The following is a 17,628-nucleotide window of genomic DNA, read 5'->3' as shown; positions in this document are numbered from 1 at the left end:
ATATAAAACCTGCAGTGCAGTATGGAAGCTGACAGCATCTAAAGGATGCATTATTTGTCAATAACAGTGGTATGTCAAGCCTGTAAACATTGCAAACATGAAGACTGAATCCTCATTAAATGAACCGACAATGTCAGAAGGAAACAACAAGGTTGATCAGCACGTTTAATCAAGCTATGATTGATTCGTGATTTTGATATGTGGGATTCACTGTACAAGATTTTGTGGGTCTTTGTCTTGCCTCCTGCTGTGCAGTCAGGGATGGAGACTAATTATAAAATGAATCTTATTAAGCTCTCTCTTTTGGAAGTCGTGTTACCTCAAACTTGTTAAGCGTCCTAATCAAAATATTGCCTTAAGCTCATTACTCCTGATAATCATGGCGTTGGCCTCCAAGTAAACACAAACCATGTCTCATCTGTGCTGCTTTTACCTTCTTCATGATGCACTGCAATGATTTCCCTTTTGTTCCTTGCATCACATTGTCTTTTCCGCTTCTATAATTCACTCCAGTGCGATGCAGTGTTTTCATGCCTCGCTCCTCTGCTCCCTCAAATTCCCTGTAGCTCTTAATCCCATGTTTTAAAGGGGTGTTTAGTGAGACTTCTCAGTTTGAATTGCTATTGTGTTTCAGCAGGCTCTTGAAGCAGTGAGGGCAACTCCAGCTTTTTCTTGTGTATTAACCAGTTTGTAAAACCAGTTTATGAAAGCACACTGTGCTAATAACCATATTTTTGGATAACTGAGCTGCCAGCTCAGAACCTTTATTTGTTAATGACTACTGCTCACTGAAGTTGAGTATAAAGCAACATTTGAAATGTCAGCGTGTTGTCCTTACCTTAGAACGGTGCCATATCAAATATCTGGCTCTCCTTGTGTTGGATTTTTTTTTTAGGAGTAGGAGGGAAGAGTTTACTATTATGATGACATTTGTTTTTGTCCAAAAGCACTGCATTCAAAGGTCACAGGCTCATAATGACTGTTTACCGCTGTGAAAATACATATAGTTGAAATGTCATGACATTATTATAGCCGTATTTCATCAGGCGCTGTCATATTTACCCACTGAACGTCCGTTAATGTGAAACACGGGTCGGGAACAGCAACAGCAATAGAACGCTGCTTGGACAGATTTACTATCAGCCGTGACGATGAACAGAGAATGAGCGGAATATTAATAATTTAATAAGCGCTCAGAGGTTATAGATTAAACAGTTGTTAACTGTTTGAGGTTTGACCGACTCTCTCTAATTGCTTCATTTTATTGTGTCCTCTTCTTCTACAATAGCCTAATTGCACCTGAATAGAGAATTAGTGCCAGCAATTGTTTCCTCTGACACATCCCACACCTAATACATAACAGCAGAGGATGGAAATGTGTAGTAAAGCTAGAATATGCAATGTATTCTAGGGGCATTTTTTTGTTATATTCGTTCAACTTTTTTTTTTTTTTTAACATCCCAGCAGCAAGCAATAATTCAAGTGCTTTGATAACAGAATTATTTTTTAAAATGTTTTTCCGGGTAGTAACAGGCCTGTAAAAAGACAGTACAAGCTTTGCATTCACTGCACATGAGATGATTGAACTACACACCTGCATGCAGTCTGCTATTGCACTCACTGCACGTCACGAGAATGTTCAAGTCGAGGCGGATACAATGCTAAGTACTAGCTAGCTAGCGGAAAGTAAGGCAGACAAAGTGCAGACACATTTTCCACTGAAACTACAACATCTTGCTTTATGAAACATGCCTGATCATAGCGTCTATTGGCGTACTTGTGGATTTTTTAGTGGTTTTTGTATTTTCATCCAGTTTCATTGGGGTACACTGATACATACCTGTGTATATGTTCACTGCCTGGCTGTATTTTAGCCAAGTTGTAGTCAAGTTTCATCTGATGATATTTATAGTTTAAACTGGACGTTTTGCAAATGTGAAGATGTCGCCTATTTGTGTGTTTTTAGATTTGAGCTAGTTTTAATGTGCCACATGTTCTCTTTTAAGGAATTCATCCCCCACCTGTGTGTTTTTGAAGATTGCATACTCTAGCTTTAATTCATTTTTTATGAAAAACTGGCTGTCTATAAGAATGCTTATAGATGGCAAAGATTATTTTTGAGAAAAACAACGCTACAATATATCAGTGTTTTAACAAACAGTATGTATGCTCAGGATGAGAAGAAGTAGAGATAAGATTTTAAAAAAAGTTGCACATGACATTTTGTTCAGATTTGCTTGACAGAAAGCTACAAGGATGTGTTATGTGCCAGCCACCCACAGTGAAAAATCATTGACAACGCCATCTATTAACACATCTCAGATCACACAGGGCTTGTGGCTAGATTTCCTGTCGTACTGGGTAGTTAAAAATTCTCTCAATAGCCACAGTGGCATCTCAGTGGCATCACACATAGCACCCAACTGGCTCTCACAGCCGTCTACTCGAATCTGTGAACGGTCTCTTTCTAAAAAATCAGACACATTCAAAGTCACTTCAGTATCCTACCCGTGCAGCTGCTCGGTCCACTATAGAGACAACTCTCTCTTTACTTCTTAAAAATGCAACGGATGCGCTGCAGTCTATCTATTTATCACTCTTCCTCTTGTCTTTCTAAATGACCCAACTGACCCAAAAGTGACTGTTCCGGCCCACAGAATGAGTCCCGTCAATACCAGGCTTTCATCTCAAGCCGGCGGAGCTCAGACAGAGCTGCTCTGTTTTGTTGTAGTTCGGGTGGAGCAGAGGTGGCAGGAGTTAACAGAACCCTTGATCCAAATCGACCGACTCCAGGAAACTGACTGAAGAAGTCTCCTGGTTTCCCCAATGCACTGCCTTGAATGGAGCCTGGTTTTCTTTATGGAAGAAGTGGAAAGAACCCGCAGATTATTCAGTCGGAAAATGAGTGGAGAGGCAGGACTGTCAATGTAGATCCTCTGACGTGGAGTCAAATGTGGAACTCAGCTGATTGATAGAAAAGTAATTGCGAATCAAATAATTTAAATTATCATTTGTGCATTTCTAAACCTGAGATTAGCGCAATCTTTTTGCGTCATGCGTCTGCCTTCAGAACTTTGATGAATTTGGATGGAAGCACCAACCATGAGCTAATCCTCGTATACTGTGTTTACTTTTGCACCATAAAATATAATTACATCTTGGATTTAAAAAATTGCATTGCTCCTTTTTTGGTATTCAAGGCTAAGTCACTGAGCTATGGCCTGTACTTTTTTTTATATAAGTAGGAACCAGTGCAGTGTGTCAGGGCTAAGCCAGGGTCATGCTGTAAAGTATTTTTAAAAAGCGGGGAGTTGGATTTGGCTTCATATTCAAAGGCCGTATGCGACAGAAGACTGCATCTCACATCAAGCCTCTTTGGAGCTCAGAATGGCTTCCCAAAGATGTGGTATAATAATGTTATGGCCAGACAAACAGCTGGCTGTCCTGTAGAGACATCAGAAACGTAACCAACTAAGCAGTGCAGTCAGCACTAACTTGATTTAAGAAGCCTGTTTAGGAATTTTATTGGTGTCTTAACAGGTGGTTTCTTAGCATTAGAACTGAAGCAGCTGCTGTGTTTGTGTGTTTTATGTTGATAATGATTCGGAACGTGTTCTCTGATTATGTTTTCCAGCTCGGGAAGGTTTTGCTCATATATATATATATATATATATATATATATATATATATATATATATACATATATATTTGTGTGTGTTTCACAGTAGATGTAAACCAAACAAAACATAATGAGGTTAAGTTTTTTTTCTTAGTCTGTACCATTTGCATATTGGCAGGAACAAACAAAATATTACCAGACTCATCTGGTTTGCATTTTAATGCTGCCCTTTGATACTCTGTCCTATATTTTTATGTAGGTTTTTCGACACTAATCTGTTATTTAGAAATAAGGAAATTCATCTCGTTTCCTGTGGATATCTCATCTACTTTCTCATCTCCTGGGTTCTCACTAACTACAAAAATCCTCTAGTCGTATCAAGGCAATGTCTGCTTCCAGTTAAGTTCTATTTTCTCTTGTTCGATCAATCTTACTCTCCATTCTTCCTGCTTCCTCCTCTTGTGTCTCTCCGCTGCAGCTCACTAATCTGACAGAGATCCACGATCAGATTAGCGGAATGGCTCGGTGTCCCTACAACCCCCTCCACAACTCCACCGCCCTCATCACCTCCAGCGGGGAGCTTTACGCCGCCACTGCCATGGACTTCTCTGGGCGAGACCCGGCCATCTACCGCAGCCTGGGCGGCCTGCCACCCCTGCGCACTGCCCAGTACAACTCCAAGTGGCTCAACGGTAAGGAGCTGCCAAAGTTTGGATGAATTTTAAAGTTTATGTAAATGCATGCAACAGTTGTTACATAAAATTAAATCTCCATTTTAAACAGAAAAACACAATGAAGGGGTTTTTCTCTGTCTTTGTTTCTCCATTCACAACTATTGAACATTAACTCTGCAGCTGGTGGGGATTCAACATTCTGCTCAAGGATGCTTGAACGTGGCAGCTGCTTATCTAACATGGGAGCTGGAATCTGTTTCTCTTGAAGGATTGCATTCATCCTCAAATCACCACTGCGCTGTGCAATCTTGTGAATCCAAAAATGGAAGATCCCGTCTTCATAATTATTCTGCTGCCTTTTTTTCAGCAAAAACTATTAGTTGTAAAGTTACTAAGCAACTAGAAAATCTTTATATTTATCTCGCCCTTTCTTTGAAGAGGAGCATAAAATTGCGAATCCTTCAAAAATCAATGTCTTTTCCTCTTAAAAGCTCAGACCCACTTCAAGCACAGACCTCTTCAGTGCAGACTGGAGGAACTTCAGGCAGCTTAAGGTGTCCAGGCTACAGAGGAGCAGGTCAATCAGTATCTTGTCAGCAAGTGACTTTTATCTGATTCACATTTAGGCTAAATTGAAAAAAATAAATTAAAAACTACCACATACATTGCTTGGCAGCAGCCGTCTGGGAACAGGTTTAATAACTAATTTTATGGCGAATTGATTTTTTTTCCCCCTCTGTCTCCCCCCTGCACTGCCCTCCAAAGGTGCAGAGGAGAACAGGGTTGAAATGAGGAGGGGTGGAAATACTTTCATTTAAAGCTGAATTAAATCACTGTCGGCGAGAATAAAGTGTGCGGTTTAGATCCAATAATGTCATACATAAAGATGAACGTCTTGCTCGTGACAGTGTCGTGGGGGTCGCGTGTTTTAGATAGGGTGAGAGCTATTACGCTACACCTGTTTTGGTCATTTCTCATCCTAACCTTTAGGTTCGGGGAGTGAAAAATGAGTTTTCTTATTACAACACAATGCCATTAATAACATGGCCTGTAGTTATTAATCCTGATCACCTGCTGTTGTGTGGGCTGCACACTTACACACACTGTGAGTCAATCAGTCATTACACGTACCCATTCGCTCACCCACCCCCTCATACTCCTGCAACCTTAAATATGTTCCCTTCTGTATTTTTCTTCCTCTCTCTGCACTTCATCTTTCTCTTGGTTGTCTTCATTTTTTTCTTTCTGTGTCGTCTTTCTCTTTGTGACAATCTTTTTCTCATTAATTTCCCTTCTCTCCTTCACCAGAACCGAATTTCGTCTCCTCCTACGATATCGGCAACTTCACCTACTTCTTCTTTCGGGAAAACGCAGTAGAGCACGACTGTGGCCGGACGGTGTTTTCCCGTGCCGGACGCGTCTGTAAAAATGACATTGGTGGCCGATTTCTCCTGGAGGACACTTGGACCACCTTCATGAAGGCCAGGCTGAACTGCTCCAGACCAGGGGAAATCCCATTCAACTACAACGAGCTGCAGGGAACCTTCTACCTGCCTGAACTGGAGCTGCTCTACGGAATTTTTACCACCAACGTGTGAGTGACCTGATGTTTTACTAGTTATAAAATGTATGACATTGTCCCATTAGAATTTACATCCACAAATAAACAGATCAGACGCCTTTAGTTACAGTTGATCAACCTGAAGCTTTCTGTTCTCTGATCATCATTTTGACAAAATTGTTACTTACATTTCTTTTTTCATTTTGATTTTAAAAAACTTATATAGGACAAAACTTAAATAAACTTCTGCAAAGTACAACTTTTACCAGAGACAATAATAATGAAGACATAATAATGAAAGATAAATAATAAAGGCTTTGAATAGACACAGAAGCATATGAGGGCCGTTCAAGTAAATTATTGTGCAAATCAAATTAAAAACAAGAAAAGCACGCAGAGAGCGCAGTACTCCGCCAAAGCTGCACAGTCGTTGTCTGATTTCCGACAGATAAGTCCACAGAGGTCAATTTGTAGCATGTGATCATCAGCACGCAGCTGACTTAGTATTCACTTGTTGTCATAGTTACAGTGATGCTGTGCCGCTATCTTGCAATGATACAGAAATCCTTAGTAAATCCGTGGATCCAGACTATAAGTTGCTATAAAACTGCCAAAATCTGATCAGTTGGTCCTTGTATCATTTCTGACCTTCCCTGAAAATTTCATCCAAATCCGTTAGTCCGTTGTTCAGTAATGTTGCGAACAGAGAGACAGACAGACAAACCAATTCCAGTCGTCACATAACTCCGGGGCGGACTAAATATATATACATACATATTCAGTCACTCAACACAAAGGAAATTCACATTAAACAATTAAACAAAGGATGGTCATGCAGTTGTAATGTGCACAATCCAACATTCCCAACGTTTTCAAAGACGTCTGGTACTCAAAATACTCCGTGCTTTTTTTGTTTTCTTTTGTTTTTTTTACAAGTGGTTCTGACTTTCAGACAAAAGCAGAGAAAAGCAGGCATCTCATTTCTACCTGGCAGCTGTTGAAATCATATCCGACAGATTTGATCAGCTGTATCTACCCCACCAATTCAGCAAATGTCAGCTCCCTTAAAAGCAATGTGTCTGGTTTAATTTTCCGCAGACTTGTGTCCCTGTTCAAGCCATCCTACATGTACATTAAAAGGCTACAGAAGTTTTATTACGCTAAAAAATTAAAGTTACATGTTGGAGGCAAAATACTAGCATCTACACCTGTTGGTGATACATGTCAACAACAAAAAATAACAATTCAATTTAAATGTTAAATGCATCATTAAATATTCAAGAAATGTTTTTTAGAGGAATCGCTAAATTACTTTGTTGATTAATTGCTTTTCTTTTCTGCCACGAGTGGTATCTTTGCAAAGTCTGTACAAAATGTTTCATCTTTTCCCTTAGTTTCTATTATTATCGATTTAATATTTTCATTAGCATACAACATCTTTGAAAGAAATTTCCAAAAGTTTGAAAGTTTACGAGTTTTAAAGCCATTTTTCTAAATCATCCCAGTTCCATGGCACTATTGGATATCTGACCCCCAAAACACCAGCAAATATCATCAAATGTCTTCTTTGTGCAGCTGCATGAACACAACATGTGGCCTCTTTGTCATATTTCATATTGTGCGAATATAAAATTGTATGATCATGTTGTTTGCATAGGCAAAAAGAAATGCCAAGCAATCTACAAACAGGGTTTATTATTCCAGCCGCTATCTTGCATTTACATCCTATGAAAGAAGCCGATCATTACTCTTGATACTGTATCATGTGTACGAGGCGGAGTGTATAATGAAAACTATTATTTTCTGTTTTCCCAAACATCATAACTCTTTCCTCTTTTTTGTCTCTCCGTCTGTCTTTTTTTTTTTTTTTTTAACTTTCTCACATAACACACCCACACGCGAGCACAGACCAATATTAAAAGCTGAGTAATCAATTCTTTATGGTCAATGCCTCCACATTGCTGAAAAAGAAGTCTTTTGAAGGGTATTGGAAACATTTCCCCCTGCAGGCACAGAGTTTAATGAACAGCTGCACCGGATTATAATTCACATCGCACAAGTCTCACAGTTTGAGTTGAGAGCTAATACTCTCATTCTTTACTTTGTCTTCCGAGGGAGGAGACCGGTACTTGTTGAAACTGACAGCTTAAAAAGTCAAAGCTGTATTTCAGGCCGGAGATCTGTACAGTTAATCAGACAAGCCGAACAGCTTAATTGTGTCCTATTGCAGGATTTATAATCCGGTAATGACGATCACTTACCCCAGCATCTGTGTCCATCTGCCCAGTGTTTGATTTGTTTTGTTGGTGGAGAGCAATACAAACATACAGAGGTCAGCTTTACAAATACCAACATATTCTGAACAGTTTACAGCTTCTACTATGGACTCCTTCTCTGAATTAGATTCTTCTAATGCTTATCTCTGTTTCTCCCTCTCTCATCCATCATCGTCCTGACGTCTTCCTGACAACTTCCTGACATGCAGAAATAGCATTGCTGCATCTGCAGTGTGTGCCTTCAATCTCAGTGCCATAGCGCAGGTTTTCAACGGGCCCTTCAAGTACCAGGAGAACTCACGGTCGGCCTGGCTGCCCTACCCCAACCCCAATCCAGACTTTCAGGTAATAAAACTAGCCCTCGTTGGTCTGTTTGTTTTGCAGATTTGAACCACACACCACAAACACTCACAGCATGGCTGATTGTGTCACAGTCATGCCAGCCACTCTGTGAAACTGTGGAGCACTTTGAGCTAAAATGAAACTGCTCACATGCTCCAAATGACAGCATGCTGATTCTAATCAGGCACACTGTTGATGATCTTGGTTTTAGCATGTTACCATTTGCAAATCGGTACAGAATACAAAGTACAGCTGTGGCTGATGGAAATGTCCAACCAAGCTGAAATTTATTCACAATTTATCGTAAGGGTGACCTGAATATCTATCCAATACTTGTCATGTCACATTTATATTTCAGCAATAAGAAAAGAGTCAAGCTCCCGTTTGTGTTAGGGATGCAGTCAGTCAGATTCATCCTCCACGGATCATTAATATTTGTACAAATATTCATGGTGGGGATGTTTCAGCCTGGACAAAAATTTTGTACCAACAACCCAACATTGCCAACCCAGGAGCCATGCCGCTACCATGGGTGAAATATGTTTATTAGATCTCTGCATGTAAGTTGCAGTTCTGAGTTACCCTTCAATGATCACGATTGGTCATTTTTTTATGCTAGAGGTCATTTAGATTCAACACACTGGCAAGTCAGTCATACAATATGTACAACGCTTGCATGCCTAAGGAAATTTATGCATGTAGTGGGTATAGCGCATGTGTACGCTGATAAATAAATGTGTGGCTGCCCTGGACAGCCTACCTCAGAGTCTCTTCACTCTTATTAATTTTCTGTCTCTTTCAATCACCCCTCTCTCTGCTCATGAAGACGCACATTACGACCTCTCGTTATAAAATCCACTGATTTTTACAATGGCGCAATCATTCCTCGAAGATGTCTCATAGCCTCGTTCTGTGAACTGTAGTCCCTCCTAATAAACTGTCCTTGTTTTGCACAAGTGGCACTTTATGTTTATACTGCATTCTAAAACCCGGAGGGGCAAACCAAGCACCTTATTCCCATTTGAAGCGTCGCTCCGTACCGATGACAGAGAGGGAATGTTTTATTAGCACAAGTTTTCACAGGCTTAGCAGACAGGGAACGAGCTTAGCCACACTGCTCTCCGTGAGGGATTGAATTTCCTCCGAGGTCTGGTTAGCGATGGGCGACGCACACTTTCACACGTGTTTCGCATCATGGGACAGCGATCGTGTTTCCATCAAGCCAGCAGATGCATGAGCATTCGTGACACCTGCTATCAGGGACTTACACACACGCATTATCTATAATGACATGCAGAAAGAGAATGCATGCGGGAAAAGTGAATGAAATGCTCACAGAGAAAAGGTGCCAGCAGTGACAGTTGAATGTACGCACCTATGAGTGCGTAGCAGAGAATCCCTCTCATTGTCATCACACATTCATTTATCTACATGTCAGCAGCTGGCTCTTTGAAATACTCTCACCTTCAAGAAAAAAACATTTTCCCTATCTGGTCAGAGCTGACCACACATTTATCCTGTTTAGCATACAGTAGGGGTTTCTGTGCAGTATAGGCTTCTATACAGCTGTGCTCCTCAACCATAAGCCAGCATCAGTTGTCCTCTCCATCCCCATCTCTTCACTTAAGCCCGGCCACAATAGCTGCTCCTCACCGCTGGACCGATGCACACTTTATCTAGGTTTCAGTGACATCTTCATCAAGCATTTGTCAATGTTGGAGGATTAGATTTACGAGCGCAGGATTTATAGCCTGTCCTTTTTTTCCTCCCCATCCTTTTCGGCACACACACCTACACACATGTACATGCACAAACAACACCTACAGGAAACCTGCAGTCATAAAAGCCACCGGGCCACGTACATATCCACTATATACAAATACGCCCACCAAAATAAAGGGCTATAGATTGCTGCCAAATGGGGATAATTATGAGTGTGAACTCGCCACTCAGCACACACACATACACACACGCTGGTCATTGATTGAGAGCTTAATTCCCTGTCTGTCTGCAGAGAAAATCCCCCCATTTATTTGAACCACACGGATTGATCCTACTGGGTTTATTCAGGGTATGAGTCATGTTCGTTGTGCATTAGAAGCTAATACCCTCTCTGTGTTGTATAGGTTTTCTGTCACTCTGTAATTACTTACTGTAAAAATACATTCATTGTAAAGCTCTATATTTAGAAAAAAAATATGCTAACTTAAACTGCTGATGAATGCTGATCGAAAGTTTTTGTTACCTTAAATATTTAGATTGCAGCAAAACACAAGTGTGAGTTTCTGCTGTCATAAAATTGACAGAATAGAATCAGATATTACCAACATTTTTCGGTGTTTTTAGATTTTTAAATTACCTGCAAGGCCGGGAGAAAAGAAAGAGGAATGGCATCTACCAGGACACCTCACCTGAAGGGCATTTTAAACAGGAGTCCATTTTGCAAAAACATGCTGTAAAACAACCTTATTTCTGAGTGTCACTTATCACTCTGGCAGCGGTGGTGAGCAGGACACCTGAGTGTTGGATGGGCTCTCAGCCAAATGATGGTTGTGTCCCTCACCTTGACTGTACTGGGAAAATCACGACATCTATCTCGCTGCACATTCACAGATGTCTTGGACCCTCGCCGGCCAGCACCTGACTTTGTCTCGCTGTGGCAGAAATATAGTCATACAGACACTTTGGGATTCTCATACATGCATGCAATGCAAGGACAAACCACAAAAGGAAACCTGAGACGTGTGTTACTGCTTCGCTTGCACACACACACATGCAACACATGTTTTGCCAGGCTCACATGGGGCACACGGCTACATATGCACACAGTGTTGCATTTCCCTGTCCTTCGGGGCTTTAATTTCCCATCTCCTGATTTGGCAGGGGCACTGATCCGTTCTCCATCCTGGGGAAGCCCTCCATGATTCTCATCTGTCAGCCCAAGGAAGGCCACGGATTGATCTGTACAAAGCGTCCATGCTGTTACTACTGTAGCTAGTCAGCGGGAACTAATCGCCACCTAAGGTCCAGTCTCGGCTAAGTACGAAGAGGCTGTGCATGGTTAGCCTGGAGCAAATACGTTACTGTGCACGAAACTAAAACAGTACCCGTCATTTGGGTGGGTGTAATTGCCGAGTATAGCTTATTTTTGTTTTCTCTTTGCCGTGTCTCAGTGTAGATCTATTCTTTGTGGATGGGGCCCTCAATCCACAATCCTGACCCCAGCTTGGAACCTCTTTTACTGAAAAGGACATGCATGGTTAGTTTTACTCATCCAGCTGTCCCTCAGCTGGACTGGCTTTGTGCCTCTCCTTGTCCCGTTCAGCTTGGCAGAGAAAAGTGTCTACATTTCAACTTTAAAAGGCAGGAGTATCATCTTATCCTGTGAATACCAATTGTCTCTGAAACGTCAAGTTTTTATGAGCTTAGAATAACAGTCCTTATTTTTAGTATTGTGACAGCACACTTTTCAGGTAATCCCATGAGTTTTTATATAGTTTTTTTAGCTCACAAAGTACATAGTTGTTGATATGTGGTGCAATTACTACAAAAATATACGCTATCTGTTTGTCACAGTTACTTTTTAGTATACTATTAGTGCTACAGCTTCATATTCATGCTGTTGGAACCTTTCTCAACTCTTTAGAGAATACTATATAAAATATATTAGAAAATACATCATAATGTCCAAGTTCACATTAATTTTCAAGAAAAATACACACAGGAATGTCAAGGATATTCACACATTTACAAACATTTACAATATCCAGCAGCACTATTTTGTCTGCTTAATATTTTCTTCTTTAAACTCCTGTCTAGAGAGAGTTCACTTCGTTGAACCCTTTTTTAATAAATGAACCCTGGGAAATATCGTACATATCAGACATTTTACATTACAACCCAGAACTGTCACACTGACTAAGCCGCCATTGCAAAAGTGTACTGGGACTCAAAACGCAAACTCAGAGTCAACAATGCCTGATAAAAGCAAATTAATCTGTGACAATGAAATCTAACTATTTATGTGAGATACTTCTGTTATTGTGACTGCTGTTTTTCACAGCCCAAAAACCTTGGCTGCAGGTAATTTAGGTACTTTATTTTTCAGGGAGCTCTTTGTTTGAATGATTTTTGTGCATTTAGAGGGAGAGCATTGTACTCAGAAATATTATGAACAGCAATAATGAAGCCCTGAAAAAGCTTTTAAAGATATTATTTTTGAGGTAAAGAATGACACAATCAAGACACAGTATTATTGGGGTTCCAATAAAGCTCACCAGCAATATAAATGCATATGAGGAAAAAATCTAATAAAGGAGATAACTACCTGCTAAGTCAAACATTCATTCAGTCTCTTTCCATCAGCCTTGGCGTATTGACTACAAAGCCTTGAGGTTGTGAGGATAGCAAGCCATCGCTACAAGGCAGCAATCGACTTTAAAGCCTTGTTCATTTAATCATTCAATCCGTCTCTTTTCCAACTCTGGTGATACTTCTGGGCAAAAATCTGAAGCTTATTAACTTGCCGTCGCAAAGAGCTTGTCTTTTATTAATGCAGTCAGTCAAACCTCTTTCTTTCCGACTTCCCCGCCTCCACAGTGCGGCACCATCGACTCCGGCTCCTACGTGAACCTGACTCAGAGAAACCTGCAGGACGCTCAGAAGTTTTTGCTCATGCACGAGGTGGTCCAACCCGTGGTGCCCGTGCCATACTTCATGGAGGACAACGTCCGCTTCACTCATGTGGCGGTGGACGTGGTGCAGGGGAAAGACATGCTGTTCCACATCATCTATTTGGCCACTGGTAGGTTCCTTTTGACTCTTTTTCTTTATAAAATAGATAATGTGTTTTGGAAAATCTGCATTTTCACATATGTTGACTGTTACTGCCCCATTTTTCATCATTTGCATATTATTTCGATGGTCTGATGTCATTTTGTGGCATCTTAAAGGTCCTGGAAATATTTTTTCTCAGTATTCTTATTTTGACTGTTGAGATCCCACATAAACACACAATTTCTGTCAATCAGCTTTTTCAAATTACATATTTATGCATGTTTTTTCTCCCATTTTTATCTGTCTCACTGGGCTGAAATGGGCAGAATTTAGTTAGAATAATCTAATACTCCATGCATCCAGTTAGGATCTGATAGAACACACCTGCACGGTCCTGCAAAGCATAATAACTAAGATTTGAGTGTTTAATTTTTTAATGGATTACACCCAAGGATGTTTTTTTGTTTTGAATTTAAGTGATGATTATTACTCATACAGCCATGAATATTGATTGTTACAGAAAAATACTTGAAGGGCGTTGAGTATTTCTCTTCAGGCCCTCTGTTTTCTCTGCGAGAAATTAAAAAGGCATGCAAGAGGAATGAGAAAACCGATCGATCTGCATCACCATCATGTAGACATCAAAGCTTTGACTTTGACATGAGTTTGAGCGCTTTTTACCTCCATATGTTCTCCATATGCACTGACCGAACTCGCACGCATACACTGTACTATACACGCACACACACAAACAGAGCACCACATTTCACTCCAAGGCAATCCCTCACAAAGACATCATAAAGGCAGAGAAACAGCCAACAGTCAAGTGTCAAAGAAGACAGACGGGTAATTAGTAACACACACATACCGCCTTTACACGCTTCCCCCGTGTGACGTTCGTGACATCGGTCTGCTTATCGCTACACTGTTTGATCACACTGCTGTCACAATATGTGATGTTAGACTTGCCAAGGTGTGGAAAACAGTATCAGCAAGACACCAGATAGACGCCAGTTTGTTTGAGCGACTGTATTATAATATAACAGGCGCACACGTGGATTATGAGCAGGTGTACCGAACAGAATTTGAACGTAGTGACCCACTTCACAGTGCTAATGTACCATAAGCCCAGTGGGAAATGTCAACATGATCTTCCTGTTGTAGCTTCAGTGTTATTTTAGGATCTCACATACGAGCTTACACCCCCTTTCTCTCTCTCTCTTTCACACACACACTCACATGTTCCAGTTCACTGCCTCCATGCTTGGCATCTCCCTCAAAAAACTCCCCTCTCATTGTTTGTGTGGTGCTGTGATCAATGTAGTAGTGGACCAGAGCTGCCCACATTGCAAGTTCCCCAGACACTCACCACACACTAATGAAAACATCTGAAACACTGCCAAGGCCATTGGCTAGCACACATACTGTATCTAATCACATGCTATTATTAACGGTTAAACACACCCTGCTGATTGGAGCCATTGTGGGAAACCTGATAGCTCCAACTGGGGGTCCAAAGATGTCAAGGTGTGAAGTTCTATTATTCGAACATGTGGCTTGAAGTGTATTTCACCTCATTTGCTATTCAGCCCTCGTTTGTAATTTCTGCCCTGCAGCAGTGGGTTTTTTTTTCTTCCTCCAGTTAATGTGAACATAATTTAGTTAAATCCAAAAGATTTTTAAATTCCTTCCTCACAAAACTACATCACTTTTAACCAGGTGCATGCCTTGAGAAATCACTGATCTGAATAGCAATTTACTAATTACTCAACAGCAAAGTAATTAGACACACTACTTGTTACTTTAGAGTTATTTAAACATACAATTCACAGAAGGTGGCAGGGTAGATAAAGAAATAAAGTGGTCCCACATATATACATTTGTCACATCATTGGTATTTGAGCATATGTAGTATAAGAAAAGGAGACATTATAAGATAAGATTAAATTTTATTGATCCCAAGGAGAGAAATCTGGTAGTTGCAGCAGTATAAAGACAGGAATGCATAGTTTAATCTATCAATAATTAAATAGGAAGTACAATACAAAAAAATGATTATTTAAAAAAAAAAAAAAAAAACATTTGTGAAAATAAAAACTATTCAAGCAAAAATTACAATGCAAGCAATATGCATACAGTAAACAGTGCTGCAAGAATATCAGGCACCACCACCTTTGTTTATCATACTCTATATACTGTATAATGTACTGTATAAAAAAAGAAAAAGAGTAATAGAATACAAAACACTACAATGGGGACTTGTGTCATGACCAACAACCAGGTTAATGTTAGCCCTGATTAGCACACAGCTTTCCAGAACACCAGTCTCACCATGTAGCTTCAGCTGAATTAGAAATTGTATTCCTTTACACGTGTTTCTTGAAATAGTAATCGCATTATTCCCTTGGGGGCAAAAACTTAAATTTTACATCTATTAGCATTTCACCTTTCTTCCTATGGCATCAGTGTGCACCTAATTACTTCTTCCTCACTCAGGGGATTGCATGTATAATAGATGACGTTTGTTTTAGTTCTCCCTCAAGGAAATGTGCCCTTAACGTCTTCGCACAGGGCCTGCCTTACGCAAAATAAAGGTCAGGACACACTCACACTGGCACGGATTTCCACATTCGTCTCTCTCTCAGAGAACTACAAAGTGGTTTCATCCACTGGAATATCCCCTTAAAAGAAAAGTAGGCCAGAAGTCATGCATTCAGGTGCCATATCAATTCCCTGGTTGCATCTACAGCGCTGCATGAAGATGGCATAACCAAGCCTGGCACACCTGCCACCACCATTCTTTTTGACAGTCTTATTTCAGAGCCCCTCTGTTAGGGAGTGATTTTTATGTGGTTCACACTGAGTTCACATTGGCTTATGTGCAGTTTTGCTCATCCAGCATATATTTTTTGTTGTTTTTTCCCTCTCCAGAATCTCTACTATGTCTCTCCTTTGCTTGCTCCTCCTGGAATTTACCTTCTCTCGTGCAGATAATCATGTTTCTTCCTCTGTGTGGCCAAATCCTCTCTTCTCTCCTTTCTCTTCCAGATTACGGTACTATCAGGAAAGTGCTTTCCCCTCTCAACCAGTCCACAGGGAGCTGCCTATTGGAGGAGATCGAGTTGTTCCCGCCCAGGAAGAGACAGCCGATCCGAAGCCTGCTGATCCTGCACAGCCGCAGCGAGCTTTATGTGGGTGTTAGAGACCAGGTCATCAAGATCCCGCTCAAGAGATGCAGCTACCACAAGAGCAGAGAGTGAGTGCATGCACAGACAAACAAACTCCATTAATCTCAATGGAAGTTGTCAAAAGCAAATGAGCTCGCAAACAAAGTTTGAAAGCCCCCTCTTTCATAAGATGCTCTTTATCACAGAGGGCCAGGCCTTTGTGTTGGTCAGGGGCCTTTGCTGAGATTTAAAACCCTCTAAATCAGCTTTGTCTGAGCCACTGGAGGTGCCCATGGCTGCCCTCTGTCTCTCTGACTGTCTTCCTGTCAATGACTGTTCGTCATTGACACACGCACAGAAAACGTGTGTTTTCTGTCTCATGCACAGTCCTGCAGCAATTGTGTGTGTGTTTATCAGATATATTGAGTTTCTGTCTGTCTGGAAGACGCTCCGTCAAGGCATAAATATTGGCAAAGAAAACCTGAGACAGAGGCCGGGGTGTGAAGACTCACCACAAGATTGGGATCCCATCCATCATCACACGCAGCTAAAGAATCACACCTGCATTCCTTATCTCTCCCACAATGAGCTGTTATTGGAATGCACAAAAGAGTTAAGGCTTCATATTACAGCTGTGGCTGTGTGATATATTCTGCAGCCATTATGCCTCTTCATCACATCGTTCATGCTTTTTTTTGTTGTTTGTTTTTTTTTAAAGAGGCTGGAAGAAAGTCAGAAAATACGAAACAGATAAAAGAAACAACACCATGGACACAGACAGGCAGCTACAGCGACAGTTACTGGGTTCATCACTGACGTTTCTTTGAGCTTTCACCTGTTTGAAATATTAGAAGGCTGTCTCTGTCTTCAGTTTTTTGGCTCAGTGATTGGTGCTGTACAGTCTGCATGGCCCTTAAGGCCCCCTTAAAAACGGGTGCTGGCATGTAGCTTCTCCCTTTCATTTGCACTGCTGTCGCCACCCCTCATATCTTTGTCCGAACAGACGTCAACTTTCTGGTTTTTGTTAGTTACCTAGACACTATGTCAGCCGCTTTGTACGTTCAAGCAAGCACAAGTCTCACCTGTCTTCAGTTTCATATATAGAGACTGCATATGATCATGTTTCCTTGCGTAAGTGTACTTGTTTGTGCCTACATGCGGTTCATTGTTATGAAATCCACGAACAACTTTGTTACATTTTACTAGGGGCATG

At 40.8% G+C, this 17,628-nt stretch overlaps 1 protein-coding gene across 3 annotated transcripts in view; it reads left to right on the top strand.

Moving 5' to 3' along the window:
- Nucleotides 1–17,628, top strand: part of sema5a (sema domain, seven thrombospondin repeats (type 1 and type 1-like), transmembrane domain (TM) and short cytoplasmic domain, (semaphorin) 5A) — a 130,595-nt gene that overhangs the window by 61,789 nt on the left and 51,178 nt on the right. For all 3 annotated transcript variants that reach the window (XR_008600436.1, XM_055007263.1, XM_055007262.1), the window contains exons 7-11: nt 4,098–4,311; nt 5,602–5,887; nt 8,340–8,475; nt 13,072–13,276; nt 16,297–16,504. Coding sequence is in view for 2 of the 3 variants with exons in the window: in XM_055007263.1 (XP_054863238.1) it covers nt 4,098–4,311; nt 5,602–5,887; nt 8,340–8,475; nt 13,072–13,276; nt 16,297–16,504 (1,049 nt within the window). In the remaining variant the exon portion in view is untranslated. The remainder of the gene's footprint in view (nt 1–4,097; nt 4,312–5,601; nt 5,888–8,339; nt 8,476–13,071; nt 13,277–16,296; nt 16,505–17,628) is intronic.

Source organism: Amphiprion ocellaris, chromosome 22, assembly GCF_022539595.1.
Source record: "Amphiprion ocellaris isolate individual 3 ecotype Okinawa chromosome 22, ASM2253959v1, whole genome shotgun sequence".
NCBI classification, from domain to species: domain Eukaryota; kingdom Metazoa; phylum Chordata; class Actinopteri; family Pomacentridae; genus Amphiprion; species Amphiprion ocellaris.
The sequence above is the reverse complement of the archived record's forward strand: the minus strand, read 5'-3'. Positions and strand labels throughout refer to the sequence as shown.